The sequence below is a fragment of the Pezoporus occidentalis genome, unplaced genomic scaffold, assembly GCF_034315485.1.
Source record: "Pezoporus occidentalis ecotype Australia unplaced genomic scaffold, CSIRO_AGI_Poc_V1 ctg97, whole genome shotgun sequence".
Lineage (NCBI taxonomy): Eukaryota > Metazoa > Chordata > Aves > Psittaciformes > Psittacidae > Pezoporus > Pezoporus occidentalis.
This window is the reverse complement of record NW_026916336.1, coordinates 2,321,041-2,345,012: the sequence shown is the minus strand read 5'-3', so window position 1 is coordinate 2,345,012 and position 23,972 is coordinate 2,321,041. Positions and strand designations below refer to the sequence as shown.

Here is a 23,972-nt window from a genome sequence, read left to right as displayed (position 1 = left end):
AAAGTAAAACACTCCCTATAACTGATTAGTGTATTACTTTAGTGTCCATCCCTGACAATGCACAACAAACAGCAGAGCTGGCCCGACACAGAGGCTCACTTAATTCTTCAGCAGCAGCTGAAATGGAAGAGATCCTTAGAAACAGCCATCAGAAATATAACCAATGAGGACACAAAAATTCTCCATTATATTCAGCAAGAGACTGACACTCATAGTCCACAAGCAGCTAAGACAACTGAATGGTTTCCTTATGCAAATAGGAATATGGGGGCAACGGGGAAAGGCAAGGGAACACATGCTGCATTATTGCCAGTGGTCAGGAGTAGAAACCTCTGTTAAAGCTATCTTCAAAAGACAGTTCCCTGAAAGCAGATCTTAAAAATCTATGATGTCATATAACAAAACTTACCACAAGGTGAACCAGTTGAGGTCTAAGTTAGTTCAGCATCCTTATGACCAGGAAAGCGACAAAAAGGATAAAAAGGACCAGCAGTCCCATGTCCTAAACTCTAGAGGACTGAACAATTATCATTCACCTCTAGCTAACGCATCTTTAAATCAGCTCGAGACAAGTTCTTCCTAGACATACAACACATACAACAACAATGCTATCAAGCCAGTAACTCCCAGGTTGCAAGCCACAATTGCTCTGAATCCAAGCCTAGAGTAAGCCCAACAGGTTCAGCTTCAACTGAACACTTGCCCAAAGTACATGTGTTCTGATCAGCCTGTCCTCTACAGGACCCTCAGATTCTCCATCCCTCAAGTTCAGAGAGGATAATACTACCTTCAGCATGCACAGAGGGGTCACAATGATGTTGTAAACTCTTACAAACCTTAGGTGAAAGAAGTTGCCTGTACCATGACTAGCAGCAAAGCCAGTAATATTCACCTCAAGATCACTTCTGAACGTGATTCGTGATGACTATTTCTTACATCATGGGGAACAAACATCAGGAATTTCTGTTAGCTTAAATAAGGCTGTTCCTTTATTATCTCAAATGAATTATGAAGAGGGAGAAAGGCCTTCAGACAAGAAAAAAAACAGGTTGTTCACATCCTCTGGGTCTCCAGAAAGCATCAAAGGAAGACTTTATTAAGAAGTATTCTGAAGTGTTAAAAACATGACAAACCAGAGAGCAACTGCAAAACCACACATTCTGACAGCCATAAAGGTAAGAGTCATAGGCATTTATCCAGAGGGGGGCCAGGTTTTCAGTACTAGAATCAAATTTAGAGCAAGACCTTTCCAACTACTTAGATCAATCATCCTTGAAATGGACTCTTTGTGGACTACCTGTTATCACACTTAACCTATTCATCACTTAATTATATACCTATAGAGACCACACAAGGAAATAATCAAGCAACTGCTTACACACATGGTAGTTAAGATTACTGCACCTCCCTAAGCGAGGTTAACAGTCAAAAACCCTCAACACTTCTCCAAAGACCATGAAATTGGAGTTACAGAATTTCTATTACAAACATGCAGAGAGGGTGGTCAAAAAACTGTAGAAAAAGTCTCACTGATCTGAAAATGCTGCGTACTTTAAAAAACAGGACTACTTCCCAGACGATGACCCTGGATTTAACAAGTTGACTGTCTGCCATCAAGAGAACATTGTATGAAAAATATTTGTTCAAATTTAAGATAATAATTGAGCATGAATAGAATTTAAACCTCACACTAACACAGCATGCTTTCCTTCCGTAATTTCTTTCCCTGAAATCTGCTAATCTCAAACTTTGTTTTTAATGGAGGCTTACTGACACTAATGACAATGTAAAGCTTTTATTTTTTGAAAAAGGGATACCAACCTGTTCTTCTTCTGTAAAAGGTACGAGTGCCAGTGGTGGCAGGGGCTCCTCTTGTAAAATAGGAAGAAACTCCTTATCGAGAAGGTCTGAAGGTATCTGTATGAAAGGAAAACAGCACGCACATATACCCAAGTACTTCCATTTCAGGGATGACGCCACACACTGATTGATAAAAGCCATCTCCATCTAGCCAGTACACCAGTACTTCCAAAAACATTTACTGGGGGTGGGTATAACTTCACTGCAAATTTATGCCCCCCCAAAAATATAATTCTTATAGACAAAACATCCAAAGCATTCACAATCCACAACTGTAATACATAAAGTATCAAGATTATACATAGAGTTCAAACTTCCACACCACTGCAGGTCAAAACTGAACCAAGTGAAATTTTGTCTGGTAAATTTAAAAAGTATTGCTTTAACTTCTTAGCCAGATTTTTATTTGTACTTTTGTTATGTATTAACAATGCTACGACATATAACACAGAGGCTCTGTTTGATTTAAATTAAGTATTTCCAATTTATGACCAACAAGGACAATAAAACAATCACAAAGAAAAAAAAAAAGTGGAACTATAGGTATGGATTTATTAACTAGAGAACACTGGTGATTTAAATAAAAGTGAATTTTAATGTTAGTTTTTAACCAGTCCATCAGATGGCAGCCCCATCAGCAGATGTGACTGTGAACATGTGGACAAGAAGCTGCAAATCACAGCCAAGTGAGCTCTAGTAATGCCAATACAGATTTGTTTCAAAAATATCTAGCTCACAATACTAGAGATAAAGACTTCTACCAGTTTTAACTAAAGCAAAGAAACCTAGAGTTTGGTGAATTTCTTTTCATTTAGGTGTACTCTAGCAGAAGGCTTTCTGCTTTCATTCAGAGTGTCTTTAATCAGAGATGCAACTTTGCCTAATCTTCAGCCAGCAAAGACTGCAGATGATTCAGTGAAAAAAGGATTAGGGTACAAGATACACCTTAGAAAACCATCACATCTAGACTAGACATAGTGACTATTGCCTAGAAACAGTGTCAGGAGTCCTTTTAGTCTCAGTAACTAGAATTACTCAACAACATGGAAGCACATTCATATTGAAAGCAGGATATACTCATTTAATAATAACATCCTTCTGGCAAACGCAGAAAATACTCTTTTGGACCACTCATAACCATCAGAGAGCTTCCTGTAACACAGGGTATTAACAGGTTGCTCCGAATCAGCTGTGGAGGTCTTATCATCATGTGATATAACACACATAAATTGTAAAAAACAACTTCTGGCAGGCTGACTTATTGAAGCATAACATCAATGATTAAATCACAGCTTCTCAAAGCAGAACAGGATAATTCTGCCCATTAAAACATGGCTTTAAGCTGTAACACATTTAACTTTAAAAAAAATCTTTGACATTCAACATCCTTGAACCTGTGTACAAGCAATGAAGAGCTCCCAGCACTATATGAAAATGTCAGCACAGTCACGTTAGGGTAAAAAAAAAAAAGAGGTAAGTGTGCACATCTACATGCAAAGCTAAAGGCACAACCTGACATAATTTCTTGTAGTCCCTCCCTGACTCAAGGGTAAGGCTCTGAGAGGAATTCAGACTTCCAAGTCACTTTATGCCTGCTGCAACAATAAACCAACCTGTCACCATCTACAGAATAACCTAGGGTTTACAAATGCAGAATATATGAATCTTTTGCCTGAAACACCCTCTGAAACATGACTTCTGTATCACTAAGAACCTTTGTTTGAAATTAAACCAGAAGGAAGTTCCTGACTTTCTACACTGCTCTTCTGTATTACATGTGTTAGACGGTATTTGTGTCCTTTAGACCCAGAGAAGTGAACTGCTTACATGCTGAAGTGAACTGCCTTAGGTCAAGACAAATGGGCAGTTCTTGCCTTTTTCAGATGAATCTGCTAATATGATTTATTGCCTTTCAAGCTGAACCAAATAACTATTTCACACTGTATTAAAAAAAAAAAACCCTACTGAGGCAAGCAAATCTTCACAGCTGCAAGGAGACTTTAACCCTCAGTCATCTGTGGCAGTGGGACTGAATATGGCAATCAGGTTGTTTTGTTCTCAGGGATACAGAAAGTTGCTGCTAAAGTAGCAAAAAGAATCAAACATGAGTGGGAACAAATAAGCACCCACACACAAAAAAAAAAACAAACACCACAATCAGAACTCCTCTGATCTTTGCCACGGGATACCCAATTTCTTTGTCCATAAGCACAAAATACAAATAACTGACCATAATCACAAGACTGTCATTAGGCACACACACATCAGACCTTTTTCCTCTTCCTGCTCACCTTATTATCCTTTAGAAAAAGTGCCAACATTTCTTCTCTCCCATAGCGATAGTCTGCTAGTTTGTACTTTGGCAAAGCCGGAGACAGAGGAGGGGATGTCACGCTCCCACCACTAGACAAAGCTCGCAGCCTAAAATAAAGCAGAAAAGCAATGACTACTGAATTAAGAAGAACATGTTCTCACCCATGTTATCATCCCTCTGCACATTTACAGATTTGACAAATGAAATAAATACAGCACTGAAAGTAGAGATATTAACAGTCTAACTTCAAAACTCTAACACTTAGTGCTTCAACAAGAAGAATAAAAGAGCTTCCCTCACTTTTCCCACAGCCAGGAGAGAGGAGGGAAAGGAAAACAAAAACAAAACCAACCACACATTCCCATGCGCACGTCAAGGAATTGCTCATCCCCTAACTCTTATGTTGACTATATAACAAACCAGCTGCACACCTAAAGCCTTGACTAAGCTATTTACACTGCACAAATTTCAGTTATAAATCTTCCACAGATATTAAGGACAACAGCTTCCTTTTGACAAGAAAAATTCTTACCCCACCAGGGACAGTGTGGCTAGCACTGACCTATGAAAAAGTTTATTCAGATGTTCCATAAAGTCTAACAAACAGCTTAGTACAGTAAATTTTGCAATAAGGTTGCCTCTCGTGTCTCTGGAATCCTACTGTACTCCACATTCCTCTTCCAGAACTTAAAATTAATGGCATTTTTCAGAGCATGCATACATCACTTAGCTTAGTGTCTCAATAAAAAAAGACAAAATACAGCCACACCTCACTTCAGAGACGTTCAAAGAAGTAACATATCTTACGGCAATAGATAAATATGCTATTAAGTTTGGTTCCCCCCCACACAGATAAGCAACTTGACTTCCTGCAGTTAACATCTTCTAGTTCTATGATATGATTCTCACTTTACATGTGGATTAGTCTCATTCTATATAATCCTTTCCTCAGCTACCCAAACCCCCTGTATTTTGAAGCTTTGAGCTATGTTTTACAAAAGGATGCATGGCAAGAAACAAAACCCAGACCGTTTCCCTACATTCTCCTTGATGTTCATCTCAGACAAGGAAAACAATGAAGATGCTCCTCAACAATCACAAAACCTTTCAAAAGAAAGGTTCTCTAAGATAAAACACTGATTCCGAGGCTACCTTTCACCTAATTATCAAAAGATGCTTTGATTTATTTTTTCCTTTCTGTTTAAAGAACAACAATTTGCAAGTCAAACGTTTGTCTTATTTTTTTAGTTTGGTGCCACCCAGTGGCAGCTTCTTCGCCTGCCACTTTCAAACAATAACTGGGGAAGCATTACTCAATCGATTTGACAGCTCAGTGCTATGTATGTTCAGCTCCAATCCAGATGAAACGTGACTCTCAATTTCACTATTAAGTGATAAAGCAGTAAACATGACAGACACGAATATACTGCAACCCAAAATAATAACTATAAATTACAGAATCTTGTTATTCCTGTAAAAATCTAGTAACTCACTTTAGTATATACTTTCATACACAATCTAACTTATTCTTTAAACTAAGTGGAGACTAAAGTCCCCTCACTATGACGCAGCAATCAAGTTACTGTTAAGATACGTGTCTTTTTTAGAGTTACCTTCCCCCTTCTTTTTATTAATGTAACTTGGGCTTCCATCCATCAATGGATCTAATCCTGTCCGTCTCCTACACCAAAGAGCACTCCAGCATAAGATATCTACCTGGTGGGTGTATTTATAGAGAGTGATAAAGTCATTCTTTAACCTCCTTTCAATCTAACAAAATAGACTGAGCTCTCTCATTGTTTCCCAGGCCACAAATCATGTCTTGCTTCTTTGTTAAATACTCTCCAATTTTTGTATATTGTATACACAAATATGTCAGCAACAATGACTATGTTACTCTGGTAATAATTTTACCACATGCTCTGCAGCAATTCTATATTCCTATAACCACTCCACACTCCCGTTTACACATGTAAGGATCACATCACTCTTCAGAAACCACACCATCCAGAACTCTTATAATTGCAGCCACCAACACTTTAACACGAAACTGGAACAAATACTGAACAATAACCACATCTGTGCAATTACTCTTTATCAAAAGTCAGAACAATGCATGTCAGACAAGCTGGAAAGCTAACAGCTGACACAAGATCATGCCTCATGGATCATAAACATCGTTCCTCCCTCAGATACTTGGTGGCCATGTGAATGTTATACATTTACCGTAACATGAAACCCAACTAATTTCATACACAATGCCAATTAAAAAGTAATATTTATATATACCAAACATATATATACTAAGTATACCACATATACTCTATAGTACACTAAAAAAGTAAATACTGCTCTCAGTCACTGGCCACGGACTGAGGTGAAGCAGTGTGGAACAAAGACATCGTAAGACTGAGTGGGATATGAGCAATTCAGTCCCAAAGGACAGAAATTCATAATCATCTTTTTTAGTTTTAGACAAGGTTCCAGAGTCGCAAAACAGAAAAACTCACCATTCAGGCCCAAAGTTAAGTGTCTGAGTTTCTGCTGCCATTTTTTCCTGTTATATTCCTCTTTTATAAGAAGCGTGAATCTGAAAAATAAAAAACGATTTCTATGAAAACTGATTAATTAATACAGTCCTTCATGATTTTTTTCACAATACAAAAGCACACCTGGCCATGCAAAGAAGTAGGGAAAAAAACAAAAAACAAAAAAACACAACTGACCATGTGGAATTTATTTATTTATTATGGGGTTGGGGGGGGTTGTATTTGTTTTTTTTTTTTTTGGATTTTGGGGTAGGTTTTTTTTAAGAGATCCATTTCAACTCTTCAACACAGATTAATTTACTAATACAGGAGTAACTGCATCAAGATCGCTTCCCCAGATTTCCTTCTTAACCTGGATCAGAGCATTTGAAGAAAGAATTTGTATTAACAGTCCCTTTTCAAGCCAGTGACTGCAAGACAACCAAACATGGAGAATTTGATGCATAATCCTCTTCTGCAAGAACAGTAATGCTTAATTAAGAGAATTGCAGCTTCCTGACAATTACAAGAGGATAAAAGCCCCACTAGAATTACAGCAAGAAAGATTTGCCAGTTGAGTGGCACAGTATTCAAGAAATCTCTACTACTCATTCTTGAAAATAAGCCCTCTAAAGACCGAGTACATCCAGTGCTGTGACATCCTCCTAGATCTGCAGGCAGATGAGAGAGTTTCTCTCATTCTTGGTTTTATTAAGAAAAAAAAACACACAACTTGAGAGTTCAGCTACTTTAATTCCTGTTAGTCAAGGTCCTGCAAGTGCTAGTGAAGGTCAGGCCAAGTTCCTATATACCAAGACTCTAGGGATACAGCACATGAAGCCATACTGGAGAGAAAGAACAAGACTAAGGGAAGGCTATGAAGTTTTGTCTATGAGAGCCATGTACAGCCCAGGCAGTTTTTAAGTGTCTTTTGCAGTAAGAAAATACAGCTCCTCTTTTCTTCCAGCAATGGCAAAGTCCAGTTCTGCAAAGGAAGGGGTTTTGTTGTTTTTTAAAATCAAGCACACTGTAGCCAAAGCCCAAACAAAAAAGGATTTGAGGCATCACCTACATAAACTGGTTGATTAGCCTTCAAGAACCCATAAAAATACATGTTTGGTAGGGAGCTTTGCCATATCAGAACAAGGGCTAAATAAGGAGTTCCATGAATTTGTTTATACTTTGCATGAAAAGGTGACGGATGAGAGAAATAAAATGTGGGGGGATAGAAATGGAAAGGGCATTAGTGACTGAAGAAAAGAAAAAGACAAAAAAGGAGCTGTTTTTTTCCATTTTTTTTATATATATAAAATATATATGCACTATTGAAGTAATGACATTTAAGTTAGAAAATAAAATAATAACAAGCACCCTGAAAGCTAGAAAATGAGAAAAACCCAAAACACACTAAAACTGCTTGAGCAGATTTTACCCAAATCTTTTGGGGCATAAGATTACAAATATTTGTGAAACTCTCTGCAGCCTAAACCTACCAAACAACATTTGGCCCATGCATTTTTACTATATGCCACATTAACTTTTTTCCCCTCCATATACAATGTAATTTATATATAAATCATATTTTGATTTTCATAATAACCCTAAATAATGAAATGGGATTCATTAGCCAAAAGCTAATACAGAAAACATCCAGCCATTCGCACACGCCTAATTTGATTCTGGTCTGATTTGGGTTGCCTTTTTGAAGCAGCCAACAGCTCATTAGAATGTTCATGGCATATCAATTCATTATTCTAAAAACCAAAAGACAAGGTTAGGTACCTACAGAAGATGTGAAAATACTGTGGGGCAACTCGAGCAAACCAGCATGCACACTTCAGGAGAGACAAGCCTCTAACACAATTCCTACTAGCCTTAGTTGGATGACTGTCCCTTCACTTCCTACAATGCCTGTAATCCTTCCGCTGGAGAGTGGCAGGGAGGAAGAGTTTTCACATCAACCCATGTGGATCACCTGGGATCTTTTGCTTCTAACATCAAAGCTAGCTTAGTATCAGTAATACTAAAAAGGCTAGCCCTTTTGTGGTAAACTGCAATGAAAATACAGCTGAAAAGCATCAGATGCAAGGATAAAGCTCTAAAAACCAGTTAAGATCAAGCAGCTTACTAGTTTTGGAACCACTGAGCCCCACCCTCTTCAGCATCTCTAGGTTTCCTTCCCAAAGCCTGAGGATGCTGTGTCATCTTTCTCTACTAGATTCCTAAGCACTTTATTATCTACAAGCATACTCAAAGCCTGCTAATCTCATCCCACTGAACTGAAAATTGGTTTTCCTTGTCCCTCATTTTGGACATCACAGTTTGTTTTGGGAACTCTTTGCTGGCTTCCTCTTCTGTGAAAGAGGATTCAGGTAAGATTCAGATTGCATTCAGTGAAGTTACTTCCTCCCTAGAAGTTTTGCCTGTATGAATTTTGAACTGAAAGCGAGACAACCTGTAAATGGATGAATTGTAGATGAACAATAAAAAAAAGGAAAAAAATGAACTGTGTATTATTTGAGTAGGTTTAACAGATGAATTTACTCATTACAGGCAACATTACCTAGAAACAAAACACGCATGAAAGAGACATTACAAGTAAGGCTGAGAGAAAACCTTTGGAAAGGAGACACCCTGGAAACAGGTAACAATTTGGGAGGAAGGGGTCAGAGGAACAGGAAAGAGAAGTTCAAGAACACCAGACTGTGTGTGTGCAAGAGTACACTTAGCCATGTCAGAGCAGACAAGACATGGAAAGCAGAAACCATGTGCTGTTTTTGCTGGTTCACAAAGCAGCAGCCTGAAGATGAGAGCATAGAAGACAAACTGGAGAGGAACCTCTGACAGAAACTGCATAACACACACAGCTGGTGTGCAAAGGAGAAGCTGTACTAACCGGAAAGGCAAGCTGGGGTGGACTATTCAGCACTTACATCATGAGAATGAAGAGTCAGGGTGGAGCAAGAAAAAGGGTGAGGAATTAATGGAAGGGAATGGATGATCAGCTCATAAATTTAACTCTTTTGACCAAGTAGAAGGCATGATTTATATCATGATAGATGCTTATTATCTAGATAGCTTCCTTAGGCTCTAAACTTCAACAGAAATAACCAAAATGTTAATTTCGGTCTTTCTGATCTATGCTGCCCCTTATTAATCAAGGATGCCAAATCACAATACATACCTAACACATTTCCTCCTTGACATCATTTGATGAGGGAAATGCCCCCTTCTGAACTGCTAGCTTTGTAAATCAGGATTTTCTACAAATTAATGGCTACTGATTGAGGGATCTGCACAGCCGCAGATTTTATATGGGAAAGAGCACACAGGGACAGCCTCAAGGTGAAGAAAGAAAATGAAGCCATGTTTGACAGTGTCCAAACAGCACCACTGCTTAGGCAAAAATGCTACCTGAGGACTTTCCACCAGTCCTTCAAAAAGGAACCTTTTCTCCAACGTTTTCTTCAAATCAGAGCGATCCTTGATCAAAGTGCCAGTGCAACCCTACAAATACTTGCAGTTTTATTGTATATTTGGGAAAAAAAGGGGAATTACTTCATAAACTGGAACTGGGACCCCATTTTCCTGGGGTTGTACCAACCCACTATCAGCATCAAGGACTGGAAAGAGAAGAAATCACATCAATCCCACCATTAGCCTGTGGACTGGCAAGGGAAGAAATATCCTCTCTATTCTATCAGCAGCTTAGGACTTCGGAAGTCAGAAGTCCATCCTCTGAACAGACACAAAGTGTAATCCAATAACATTAAGCCTTTAAGTGGCTTTCACTCACAATTAACAGGTAATATTACAGGTGCAGAAGTTGCTGTCAGCAACACTCAACTTATTTCATTGGTTTGCTTTAGGTACAAAGGTTGTTTACCAAGCTCATGGGTTTTTAATTTTTTTTTTAAAGCTTACTATTTAGTACCTGACAAATCTATTAAAGCTCTCAGTAATATCTGCCTCAGACATAAGCTGGAACTTGATTCTACCAGCTAAATTTATGTGTTAAAATAAGATGATGTTTCCGTTAAATAAAAAATAAAAAAAAATCTAAGGAAGCTCTAGAATTACTGTGGCACATTCTGGTCACAAGCTTTAGCCTTTTAAAACAGATAGGCAAAAAGAAAAATCTGAACTGCCATGTTTTCCAGACTTTGCCCAACCTCAAGTTTTACACAACAGATTTTTAGGCAGTGGTAAATTCCTACATTTCTATTAGAGAATTCTGTCAGCTTGTACCACATGGCAATCTGTCTAGCCAAGATGTTTTGCTGATTTGGATGGAGATAACCTGATTCCTAGCATCCCAAGCTGAGCTCTTAGGCAATGACTGTGTTCAGCGCTGCCCATCTAATCTTTCCAAAAGACAAAAAAAACCAACAACCACACAACAAAAAAAAAAACCACAACCCAAAAAACATATATATATATATATATAAATATATAAAATTTGGACTGTGACTACAGTTTATAGCTCTGAGGCTGGTGCTTGCTTCGGTTTTTTATTAACTTTGAAAAACCTAAACCTTGGAAAAAAGATATACCACTGATCCTTCCTATACACAGCTACCTTATTATGAAGCAGTCTCCTGTATGATCAGAGGTGTTTATATAGAAAAATATCCCTTCCTTTCAAGCTAGTTCTGTTGCTACTGTAGGTTTCAAACAGCCTTTCTAGTCTAGAAATTGTCTGAAAATTGTGAGAATCAAAGAACACAACAGAAATTTAACATGAGCAAATTTAAGTGCAAGGAACTGGGTTCTCCTTAAATAAATTTGGAACAGGAATTTAACAGCAGTATTTCATCAGGCAACACTACCATTACATCAAGATAATAAAACTTCACCTTCTCCAGGCTGCTATTAGAGCTAATTTCAGAGCCAGTAACTGTGTTTTAAAAGAAAATTAACAGGTTGATTGAATAATTAACACTGATTTTCTCTAATTCTTGAAATATTAAAGAACACTCAGCACTATATGCAAGCCACCTTTTAAGTACAGTGGTAAACAGGATGACTCAGGTGGCTACACTACATTTGACACTAATCATTGGCTAAAGCAGACAAGACTGATTAAAGGACACTAACATAATTAAGACCAGCCAACATGGAGTTAGGGAACACATTTAATCAAAAAATAGTTTGTAATTCATTGCTCAGGCAAGTAGACAAAATACATTTTAACTTCTGCAGGACATTCCAATTAAGTAGAATGCTAGAACAGGCAAAATCATTCAGAACCACATGAAAAGTCCCAAATCATCACAACCTATTGGTTTTTTAACCTTCTAACAAATCTACAAGACATCTCAGAAGGCAAAATATTCCCAAACCGGGAGACAACCCCAGAAGCTATCTTCTACTTTTTCTAGAATCTGTCACACTGGCCCACAAAATTTATAAAACCTGAGGATGACAAATACGGATATGGTAAAGAATGAAAATGACACATCAACAATACCATTACAAGTTATTCACTTATTAGGTCCAGTATAACAGGTTGCATTTAACAAGGCCAAGCATACAATCAGAAGATTCACAAGCAGAAAACATAGGTGATATACAGCTACTCTGGACAAGCACGGTCCTGAAAGCAGTCTGAGATTTAGGATGTTAATCAGCTGAAAAGGAACATATGATGCAATTTTGACTAAAGATCTAAATACCGAACACAGAAATAAGGAAATATAGAGTAAATCTAGAGTGGATCTTGGGTTGCTGGGTCCTGTTATGTTGTCCAACAAAGGCAAGATAAATCAGGTGTTCAAAAACTGAACGTGATAGATACTCCTTACAGTGGGGGAAAAAACAAAACAAAGAACAACCCCTCCACACTAAAACTCTATTTACTGAGCTCTGAGAAACATTAAATTATCATTCTCAGTCTGTACATTATCATGCAGGTAAAAAAGGCTGAAGACCCAAGCTTATTCAGTGAAGGGACTGAAGCAAGACATTTAGAGATAAAGTAAGTTGTTTTCAGGTGAACACTAAATGGTTTTCTAAAAAGTATGTTCTAGTTTAAACAAAAAATTAATCGGAAAAAAAAATCCATTAGTCCCATTACACAAGATGGTATACAATAGGCCCTTCTGGCTCACCAAGCCTTTATCCTGACAAAAGGCGGTAAATTTTTCAAGGCCTTTTCACATGCCAAGAGGAAGTTTTTCCTAAGGGAACAGTGTCTAAACCATCCACTTCTCCAGAAACTACACCTCTAATATCACAGTTACATTTTCAGATCTCCGAAAGTCTTCTAACCTTCCTGTCTCAAATCATTGCAAAAGTCTTTTGATCTCTCAGCAGTTTTTGATTAAAAATTGCCTATGACTTTCCCAAATGGCAATACTAAACTGATATCCCTCTACTCACTTCATATAGATCCATCTAAAGCTTCATGGAGCGCTGCAGCTTGCAACATGTTACACCACAGTCAAGAATGACAAACACAAGAACTAGGCACTGAAACTCTTCTGGGATAGGATGACAAAAGAAACTAGGGAGATGTGCACACCTAACAAAATCCAATAAAGATAAAGGAACATGAAATACCACAATTCCAGATGTTTTCCTCCTTTCCTACCTACTATTGTGAACTGGGTGGTTAGAAAGCTATCCACTTCTTGCTTCACCTGAAAACAAGAACTGAAAGCTTTCCCCAGTTTCTCCACAAGAAAGCAGTGTGACCTCCACCTTTATTACAAGACTTCCAGCCAAAGCCAGACACCAGCGATTAAGTTCCAAGCAGTCAGGGGACCACACCCTTGGCCCTGCCACTGGCTGGAACACAAACCACTTCTCATTCCAAATCCTGCCAGCATTCTTGTTTCCCAACTGAAAAATCACTTCCACATCTCTCTACCCTGTACATCCAAAATTTGCTGGTAGGTAAATATTTAGTGTGTGCATTCCACAAGACGTTAGAGGTCAGGATGCTGACCTGCTCCTCAACAAGGCCAGTAGCCAGACTACATGAATGCAACCAAAAATCACGCTGCTGCACCTCTCTCGCACTCATCACACACATTATACAGACCATACATCTATTCAAAGCGGCAGAACAAAGTTTCAGACTACCTTCATTGAAAACATTAATTGAATGAACAGATATGTGTTGTTGTGAAGTTTTCTGGTTTTGTTTTTAAATGTCATTTACATAAGCACTTTCTTTGGGGTTTGTAGAAATGCTCTCCCCCCACCCCTTCTTTCAGGTTTCTTACTCATAAGGTTCTGAAATGTCCTATACTTAAGGAAGCAAATACTCAATACTGAGAAATTGCCTAATAAAAGGTCTTAAAGAGAATTAGCGCATGAATCAGGTTACATATGTTCATCAACCAGTAAGTCAGAAGGTAACTTGTTACTACATATGAATTACAACGCTTTTTAATAGCTTATCACTTTTTTCTCTTTATGTTACTATTGCTAAAGATAGTCACTTGTTTTGATCTAAGAGTCACCTCTTTGTAAGCTGACTTGTGATGATGTGATCCTGCCTTAGTACTAGCCTAGTATAAATAGAGAAAATTACATATACAGATGATTCAGCATTAACTTAGCCTAATGTAAAGCTTCCACTGGTTTTAATCATAGTTGAACTGAGCCTCCAGTTTATTAAACCAGTTGTTAGAAGCTTTTACTTAAAAACCTTGTCATATGCTACTTCCATGATCAGCCTCACCCACTTTCTATCACACGTATTATTCAGTTTAACACTAACATCAGCCCTGCTTTGAGCAGGAGGCCGGAGCAAACAACTACCAAAGTCTGGTTTCTTCCAACCCAAATCATCCTCAGGTCCTACCACATATGGTTTACAAAACCCAAAACTGCTCATACATCCATTACCTGCCAGTCATGCCAGCTCTTTGCCACATGACATTCTGACTCCAAGTCTGAAGTTACATAAATCAACCTATCCATTCACCATTGTAAAAGTTCACCCAAAGAAATTTTTTACAGTGCACAGCATCTTCTTTCCTTCTGTTTCTTCCAATCTGACCTGGCTCACGACACCATACACAGACCACAAATCTGCTTTTACCCAATCTTATCCACACATGGACATCTATACCCTCTGAATCTCATGGTCACACAAACCAGTACCTTCATCATAAGAACACAAAGTATTTAAATTTGTTGTCAATGACAAGAGGAGGAAAGAAAAGAATAATTATTGCATAGTAGCCACAATTAGAAACAAGTATTCCTCTACTAAATAAAAAGGACCAAACACTTGTAACAAAATATTACCTTCACAAATGCAATGCATCATGCTTGCTTTCACTGTAATAACACCTATTTAGCATACAAGCATTTTTCCAACCATTTATTTTCCTGACATGTTATACATAGGCTCATTTACCAGTTTATAATGACAAATTCAAGACCCACTGTTGAAGGCATCAAGTAATCATTCTTTCTTATCTGCCTTTTTTAAAATATATGGCAGAAGAGACAAAAATCATAATGCACAGTTTTAACTGAGAGAAAAAAAAAGCCCTCACATAAAGCACAATAAATGATCTCAAAGACACTGTCAACAAGGCAGCATTTAACAGAAATTTTCTAGATGTCCATCAGAATTTCTCATTGACCTATAGACTCTAGTGCCTCTATAAAGCTCCTGTTATCCCTTCTGGTTTTCTCCACACTCCTGGTCTGGACATCCAGCTTCTATATATTACAAGCTGTAAGGACTACAGGAGAGGTGAACTCCTGAAAACACACACTCGGATTTCATTCTTGATGAAAAACCTCAGATGCATCAAAACAATTCTGTGCATCCTCTCCATCCCTAAAGAAAACAAAACGCAAGAGGGACATATGAACTTCAGTGGCAGCCTAGTTTCCCTGCACACACATCAAGCCATTGCTACAGTTTCCATATTCAAGGAATGTTTAACCACCTTAGGGAGAAATGGACTGGCAGCCCTCCCTCTACAAAAAAGAGAAGTGGACCATTTTGTGATCAACACACTGTGGCAACCTCACCTACTAACAAAGCAAATGAAAGACCTCAGTCTGTTACCATCCCCCATCACTATCTGAGCTAAAAGACTAAACATCACTATGATAAATTACATGATTTTATATACATATATACACACATATACATGCTACCAGCAACCACAAGAGGACCAATGTTGTATAGACCTTATAATTTAAAACATTTAATTCTTCTTCATTCCATTCATAACTTACATACACCTTGAATACACTTGCTAAGATTTCTCAGTTCTGACAATTTTCAAGCGAGATCATTTGTGCAAACACAAATGTTCAGGAGTTGACTGGAACAGAAGAAAAGAGAGGCTAAGCTGGGGTGAAAATTGACTTTGTTCCTGTAAAACCAAATACCATCACCCCTGCAGCATTTTACACACCTAGACTTTCAAATGTCACTCTCTGAATTAAAATAAATGGATGAGAAAACCACACAGAGTCCCTTTCAACACAAACACTTCTTCAGTAACAGAGAGAAGAGTTTCCCCTTATCAAAGCATCCAATGGTAAGCTATGTAGAAAGGAGAAGGCAGATCAGGCCTGTGCATTTACACTTGTGAGCAGAAATTTTATTGCTCTGCTCTTTTTTACAGTGCTCATAGCTCTATCTATAATCATGAATTAAATATAGCTTATCTCCAGTCATCTTTGAGCAGAAGCACTGAGAAGAGGGAAAATAAAAAACAACACAGAAAAATGAGGAAAAAAAAATGCTAGGAAAAGGAACTTATTTCTACATCAGACTATGAGAAGACATAAAATCATACCTTAAAAGCCCTAAGAAGGAATTTTAAAAACCTAAATGAAAAGTACTAAACATATATTTGGTAATTACTTGAACTCACAAGATCAGACAGAAGTGGGCAGAATCAGATTTCAGATTCTTGGTACTTCAAACACACACAAAAAAGCTGGAGCCTTGAATTACTTTAAAGGAAGAAGCAGAGAAGCAAGAAAAGACCATGGTCAGGTACCTGTCTCACCTTCATCAATTACTATGAACCTGTGTTTCCCTTCTATGTTTAAACAGAAAGAACCTTCAGCAGAGGCAGGTAGCACCTCTTCAGCCAGTCAGCTGCCCCAGTCAGATGTTCCATATGACTGACAACTAGGTGAGGGGGTCTTAAAAAATAAGTACCTATAGATCTTAAAAGAGCTGCCAACCTTCTTCTCGTTTTCAGGTATAAGAAACTCCAGTTTGTGACAGAACTACATTTAGGCAACTGGCCTTTGGAGACAGCAAGCATAGGAGAAGTGACACAATGATGCTTAGTCTAAACTCCCTAAAAAAAAAAAAAAAATAAAAAATAAAAATCATCTTGTTTGTACTTCTGTTTTACACACAGTCTTTTCCTCAATCAAGCAGCAAAACAGTTGAGAAAATTAAGTTAGCTGTAAAGCACTCAAGTCTCTACTTACAAGTTTTTTTTTCTACCTGCATCAACATAAAGATTGCATTTTTCATTTACTATATGTTTTAGGAAGGCAAGAAAAAAAACGCACTAACAGGAGTATCTCCAGATATTCCTATTTCACAGTCCTCTTAAGATCAGCATCTGTAGTGAAGAGAGGATCTGCAAGAGTCCAAGTTTTTACTGTGGTATCAAATTATTATTTAATCACCCTGTGAAACAAATCATCACTGCAACATAATTACTTTGCATTTTAGTTCTATGCTCTTGCTTTAACCATTCAGAAAAGGTCCTAAGAGAAACACAGTGACAAGGTATCCACCTGCACATTCATGTATCCTCATGTATCCAGAGCCAGCAAGAGCCCGAGCAGCTCTTGGAATCATTATGAAAACCTAGCATTTATACACAATGTTGTCAGATATTGAAAAGGGGCTATTGAAGTCTCAACACAAGAGTCGTGCTTGAAGTGACATTCAATTCCCATGGATAAATCTCTGACTCCTTTTTAATATAGCTGTCCATTAGAGAGAAACTTGGTTTTTATCACATTCAGTAAGAAGTTAACACTTCCACATGTGACCCTTGACATCAGTTAACTTGTAGAAACACATGAGCCTAGGGAATGAAGATGGTGGAGAAGGGGCAATGGACACTCCTTTTCTGTTGATACCCCCCAGACTGATCAGGGTACACATTTTCACTGCAGCATCAGCTAACTGTTCAAAGGATTCCTATTCAAGTTAATGGCAAACATTCTAGTATCTTGTAATACTAAAACTCTTATTATCTATTGGAGACAACACCCAATAGCAGAGCTCAAAAATACCAGAGCAAAGCTTTTATTAGTGACAACTGCAACCAATTTTGTTCACAAAGGTTCCCAATTATCACACTGTGCATCTACTAAAACTCCTATTCACAAAGCAGCAAATTAATCTGTGTTCATTAAAAAGTTTCTTAAGAACAAAAGCAACAAGCACTTATGGGGAAGGGAAAAAAAAGAATTCACACGTACTTTCCAGGAACTTGCCCAAGTCAGCTCCTGAAGCAAGAAAACAGAATGAGCAACAAGAAGTTAGACAGAAAAACACAACCAGAATTTTTTCCCCTCCCACCCAAGAAAACAGACACTTAAGAACGACAACAAGAGATAAACCATTACAGCAGCAAAGCAAGAACGTGGCGCTGAAGGTTACTGGGGAAAATACAGGTTTTATTCCAGAAGTACTACTTGGCAGCATCTCCTTTCAGCCTACTACTTGTCCCACTTTAAAGCGCAATTACACAGAACTGAAAAAGCGGAGACTGCTTTGTTGACACTGAAACTACTTGTCTTGGATCAATACCAAACGTACACAATCCTGATCGATGTTCTCTTCAGCCTGCCAAGGCCTCTGCAGTCAAACACTGCTGGTCATTGCTGCTCCCAACACCCTGCTGCCTGGGGGATGGGGGGAAGGCTCGAATGCTCGATGAGCTCCCTCCTTCCTCAGCCTGTGACAGGGTTGGGCGTGCTCGCAGCAGGGCACACAGCGGCTTCAATGCGAGCGCTGCCGGAGCACAGGCCAGCTTCCCCTGGGCTGCGAGTGGACGGGCGAGTTCACAAGGGTCAGTGTGAGGGGAGACACCGCCGGGGACACAGGTGCCAGCCCCGCGGGGAGTGAGAAGCCGCGAGCACCCAGCCGTCGCCTGACAGGCACCGTCCTCCGCTGCCAAGAAGCCGCATGGAGAGGACAAGGCCCACACCCCCAAGCAGGGTTAGGCCCAAGCAGCCCCTCAAAAGCCCATCGCCTGGAGCGCAGGGGAGCCTCTCCGGACGTGCCCCTCACCGCCAGACCGAGAGAGCCTCGCCTCCCGGTAGGCCGCGAGGCGCCTCGGGGCTGCGGCATCCGCGGCGGACTGGAGCTGCCGGCAAGGCCGGTGCTCGGCGCGCGGCCTAGACCCGCTCCCACAGGCGGGGGAACGCGGCGATAGCGGTGGGAGCGCAGAGGCAGCGAGGCTGCGGGAGCGGCCGAGACGGTGCCGGGGGCAGGGAGCCGACGAGACGGCGTTACCTGCGCTCCCGGACGGAGAGTCCCTCACGACCACAGCGACTCCTCAGCCCCAACAACACAAGATGGCGGTCGCGCCGCCACGCAACGTCACGTGAGGCAAGGCCCCGCCCATCTGCCTCCGCCGCGGAGAACCCGGATGGGCGACGGTGCTCCTTTTCTGCTCCCCCCCGCACCCCGACCCCGCCCGCGTGACGGCGCCGCAGCTGCGCGCACAGCGCCCCTCACTCCCTCGGGAAAGCGGGCGCCCCCAGCCGGAGGGAGTGGCGCACTGCAGCCTCCCGCGGTGCGCCGGCGGCCGTGAGACCGGCTGCTCCTCCCGCCCTGCCTCCTCTACCGGAGCAGCGGGTGCCCCCGGGCACCTAAATGAGTGCCTCAGCCTCCAGCCTGGGCTCAAACGGACCGCTTGGTGTCAAGCGCCTCTGCCGCTGAGGTAAATTACTGCCCCCTGCTGCAGCAGCGCGCGTCGCCATGGAATCAGAGTGGTTTGGGTGGAAGGGACCTTGAAGCTCATCCAATCCCACCCCCTTGCCACGGGCAGGGACACCTTCCACTAGAGCAGCGTGCTCCAAGCCCCATAGCAGGAGTTAGATATCAGTACAGACAACCTCAGCCAAAAGGAATCCTGGTTTACAAGCTGTTTCACCGTCAAAGCTTCCTCCATTCAAAGATCACTACTAGATCCAAGGCACACTGCTGAGGGGTTAGCAGTGGTAGCAGAGACAAAGAATAGCATAAAAGGCTCTCGCCTAAATGCATTCCCCTGCTATCCTCTTAAATCTACTGTGCATCACTAATGCCATTTAAGATTTCATATTACCCAATCACATGCTAGTGACTTCTCCCCAAAAGAAAATTACTATAGCCTGATTTTGCTCTTCATGGGTTTCTTTCAAGACAGAAGTTAGAGAAATGAGTAACAATATTAAGAAAATAATAATAATAATAAAAAAACACCCCACCCCCAAACTACCCCCACCAAACCCAATTTGATCACCCAACTATTAAACTTGCTATTTTGACACAGGTCTAGGCCTGCAATGTTTTGCTATACAGGTACACAATTATAAATTAATGGTTTTAATTTCCTATACTTATTCCATTTAGAGACTTCACGGAAAGTTTCTGCTTATAACACAAAACTGATTCAAGAGACATAGTGCTTTTCACACTCTGCCCTCTAAGCCATGACAAAACTTTGGTATCACTATAAAAATGTCTCAAATAGTTTTCCATTTGGTCATGAATTTTGACCCCATTACGGTGATCAAGAAAAGCTTGTACGGAATTTCCTTCAAAGGCCCTTAGCAATGTTGCTTATTGGTCTTAGTATCAATGCACTTGTATAGAAGTATAGCACTTTCTAACTTCAGTTCTTTCAGGGTTGGTTGCAATGTCTTTGGTACACATGCAGGAAGTTCCGTAATTATCCACACCTGTAGATATTAAGGATTTTTTAAAGCTCTAAGCAAACACACACAATACTCCAAGCCCTTTTCCATACAGTGGACATCTTTCTCAAGGTATAATCTCCCACCTGCAGCCTTACTGTTTCTCTCCCATTAGCTTGCATGTAGGTAACTCAGCTTTACTGGTGTCACTACAAGGCCATAGAAATCTTCCTTACCTCTGGGAAGCAACCCTGTTTTAAGCTCATGCATTATCCCTGGTGTGAGAGGGTCAAACCCACTCTCACCCCTGCACCAGAGGAGCCCTGCAGGTATGCTGCTGTGGGATACAGCTGGGAAGGAGGATGCTGACACTGACAGAAAAAGGGCATTAGGTGCACATATTTTGACTCTGAGTTTCCTGATGGGGAAAATAACAAGCTCAATTTTTTTTTTTTTGCTAAACATAACTGTCTTATTTTTAGTCCTCAAACCCATATTAGTCTATGATGCAGAATAGCCCCATGTGGTTCCTTCAGCCTAAAAAACTATTCTTGTCTGTTATGCGCTATTGAAGTTATAACCATTTTCAGCTGAAACAATTTCACTCCAGTTGTGATTTCTGCCACAGTCCATGTAGCTTTCTCCCTTTCCTTCTAGGTGAATAAATACTTGTCATTGTGCACTGAATACCAGCCAAAACTGATGCAACAGTGAACACAAGCAATTCTTCTGAGCAAACGGGTTGAAAGCCTCTAATTCTTGGGGCTTGTTTTTAGCTTAGAACAACACAGGACTACTTCACCCAAAAAACTTAAGAGTTGAACTCCTCCTTTAGGGAGGCTGGCATGTAAAAGCAAAGCTCCCTTTAGCAAAAGGCTGGCCTGTGATAAGCTGCATTTGATCCCCCTGGCTGTTGTCACACAGCTTGACGCAATAACTAATAATGGTGTGGGGAGGGAGAGAGGCAGCACTGTCTTTGAAGCCCTCAGTAAGAACTTCTAATTTCACTGTAGAAATGGCTGCACCTTGTTACTCTACTCACCAAACACGAGTCTGAGGACTCAAAAACGTTTTCACATGTTCTAAGACAAGCTTCTTCTGAGATGCGGGAAGTTTAGCACTTGCGGGAAACTTTTTATCCCAGTTAGCACAAGCATTGTATTACTGAGACAAAAGAAATCAAGAGTGTCTGAAGCATGCCTCATTTGCAGAACTTGGCATTTTTGTAAAATACCTTAAGGAAACTTGGATGAGTTTCTGGGGGTTGGTAATAGCAGATGCATCTTAAATCCTCCACAACACTCATTCAAACAGAACAGGGAGACTGTCATAAAAGTTCAGTGCTGTACCCGTGGGGGTAAATTCCTACATGTTTCAATTACAGGACTTCAGCTGATACAAGGTAGGAATGAAATACCCCAGCAGCTACTCTGGATACTGAGAACATAATGTACTTCAGAGCCCTGGCTTTCCATGCCAATTCATCCTCACTGTTAAAACCCCACATACAAGTAAGAGGCATTCCTAACAGACTAAAAAGTTCCTCATTGACCCATTGCTTTCACCCACCTTAGCTTGCCTCCTTTACTACAACAGTGGAACAACAAACAGAGCACAGCCTTGAACTGGTAAACAATGGCATAAAGCAGCCCAGAAGATGCAGCAGTCTGTCATGTTTCCCCTTGTCACCCCCACTTTTTGTTATTTGGAAAAGTGGCTTCCCTGTTTGTCAAAATATCAGGGATTTTGTCTAAGAAGTGTCATTGTCTTCCCAACAGCCCATTTTTCCATGTCCTCTGGCATATCCCTAAAAATAATAAAAGCAACAGACAAAGGCAGGCAGGTGAACATCCAACTGTAGGTTTTTCAAGTCAGTCACTTCAACACATCCATCACCCTCAGATGGCTTAAAAGACATTACCGCAAACACACTGCTCGTTCTGCAACACAGTTATTTTAAGATCTTTCACCCATGTGACAAGCCGAGTTTGAAAGGCAACAATAAAGCACTTCAGTTACTCCAATCCATCTTGGAAGGAATTTATTTGGATGCTCCCATAAGGTTAAAATATGATTTGGTCACCTTAATCCTCACAGACAAACCCTGAACCCTAAGCCAGGAAGAACCTGATCATACTGTTTCCCTTTCTCTCCTGACCGTGTTTACACTGTGCTTTTTAGGCAACAAACACTGTCCCCTGAAGCCAACAACAATGCCTATGACAGAAGTGTCATTGAGAAACACACTGTGATCTGTATATCCACACAGGCTAAAGCCATCCTCAGTGCTGGCTGAAGTGCTAGTGACTTCTCTACCGTACATCTTCTACTCTGGGAAACTTTAAACAAAAACCCTCGAGGGATCAACGACCATCTGGAGTTCCCATTCTAGGAGATCAGTGACTTGAGGCAAGTCTTTTTCTCTTCAGGAAAAACCCAAAAGCACAACAGGCTTTTAATCAGCCTTCTCTACTTAGTGCCACTTGGGGCATGTCAGGAATGCCAGAGCAGCATTGATGCACCAGCAGGTATCAGTAAAGAGTTGGGATTGCCACGACCTTTAAGAACCACCTGTGGTGACATCAGGCCTGAAAGGTCAGAGGATCAAGGATCGTATAGGCTAATTATAGGTAAATACAATTAAGTATTGTCAGGCAGTAAGTATTAGATGGGAGGTTTTGCTAAGCAATTTTAAGTACTTTTGCATAATCTAATGACATTGTTATTCAATAATTGCCAGCAAAACAAAGCAATTTAGAACCCAATTAATTTCCCAGTGTCAATTTTTGCAAAGCTAAATTCAAAATAAATGCACACCCAAAACCACTTACTGTTCATTGCACTGAATGAAAGCTGCAGCTAACAGCACCTATTGGAGCTAAACACAAATACCACACTTTGCTCACTTCCTTATTGAAGTTTGTCAACTGGAGTTGACCGGCATCTATTGGAATAAAACCACTGCAAGCCCTTTTCCCACCCTCTCCTCCTGCTGTCCCCGACTCCTCACACAGCTGCACGTGCAAAACAGCACAAGTGAGCAGTGGGAAGAAGAAAATAAAAAGCTGCAGTGTTGCAGTTTTCCTTGGAAGCAGAGACTAAGGAGCCTTCATCCTGATTTTAACTCACCTCTGAGACCCAATGGCCCACAGACACACAGCATCAACTGCTGACAATGCAGAGTAGGAGTCACACTGGATAAATTATTCACATATTCCATTTCACCACTGGACTATACCTGAAATGATGCATTGTTAAACCTCCTCCTAAGCACACCCTCCCTTTTCCCAAATTGACCGTGCCAGTGGTCAGTGGTTAGCACATCAGCAACAGTAGGAACAAGATGCTTGGACCCATTTTCAGATGTCCATGTACTCCCTCCCTCCTTTCTACAAATG

At 40.3% G+C, this 23,972-nt stretch overlaps 1 protein-coding gene and 1 long non-coding RNA gene across 20 annotated transcripts in view; one reads left to right on the top strand and one right to left on the bottom strand.

Moving 5' to 3' along the window:
- Window positions 1-19,326, bottom strand: part of GIGYF2 (GRB10 interacting GYF protein 2) — a 75,587-nt gene extending 56,261 nt beyond the window's left edge. For 16 of the 19 annotated variants that reach the window (XM_062606594.1, XM_062606598.1, XM_062606604.1 and 13 more), the window contains exons 1-4: window positions 19,187-19,326; window positions 6,685-6,764; window positions 4,152-4,281; window positions 1,822-1,917 (exon numbers count right to left, since the gene is read on the bottom strand). In XM_062606594.1, the coding sequence (XP_062462578.1) occupies window positions 1,822-1,917; window positions 4,152-4,281; window positions 6,685-6,725 (267 nt within the window). In that variant the 5' untranslated portion in view covers window positions 6,726-6,764; window positions 19,187-19,326. Of the gene's footprint in view, window positions 1-1,821; window positions 1,918-4,151; window positions 4,282-6,684; window positions 6,765-7,608; window positions 7,634-18,147; window positions 18,175-18,487; window positions 18,625-19,186 lie in introns of those variants that run through there. The other 3 variants (XM_062606595.1, XM_062606596.1, XM_062606597.1) reach the window with 3 other exon arrangements.
- On the top strand, window positions 18,626-23,859 carry LOC134157557 (uncharacterized). Its single transcript, XR_009962365.1, has 3 exons — window positions 18,626-18,740; window positions 21,959-22,085; window positions 22,756-23,859. It is a non-coding gene; the product is annotated as an uncharacterized LOC134157557 (long non-coding RNA).
- The last annotated feature ends 113 nt before the right edge of the window (window positions 23,860-23,972 follow it).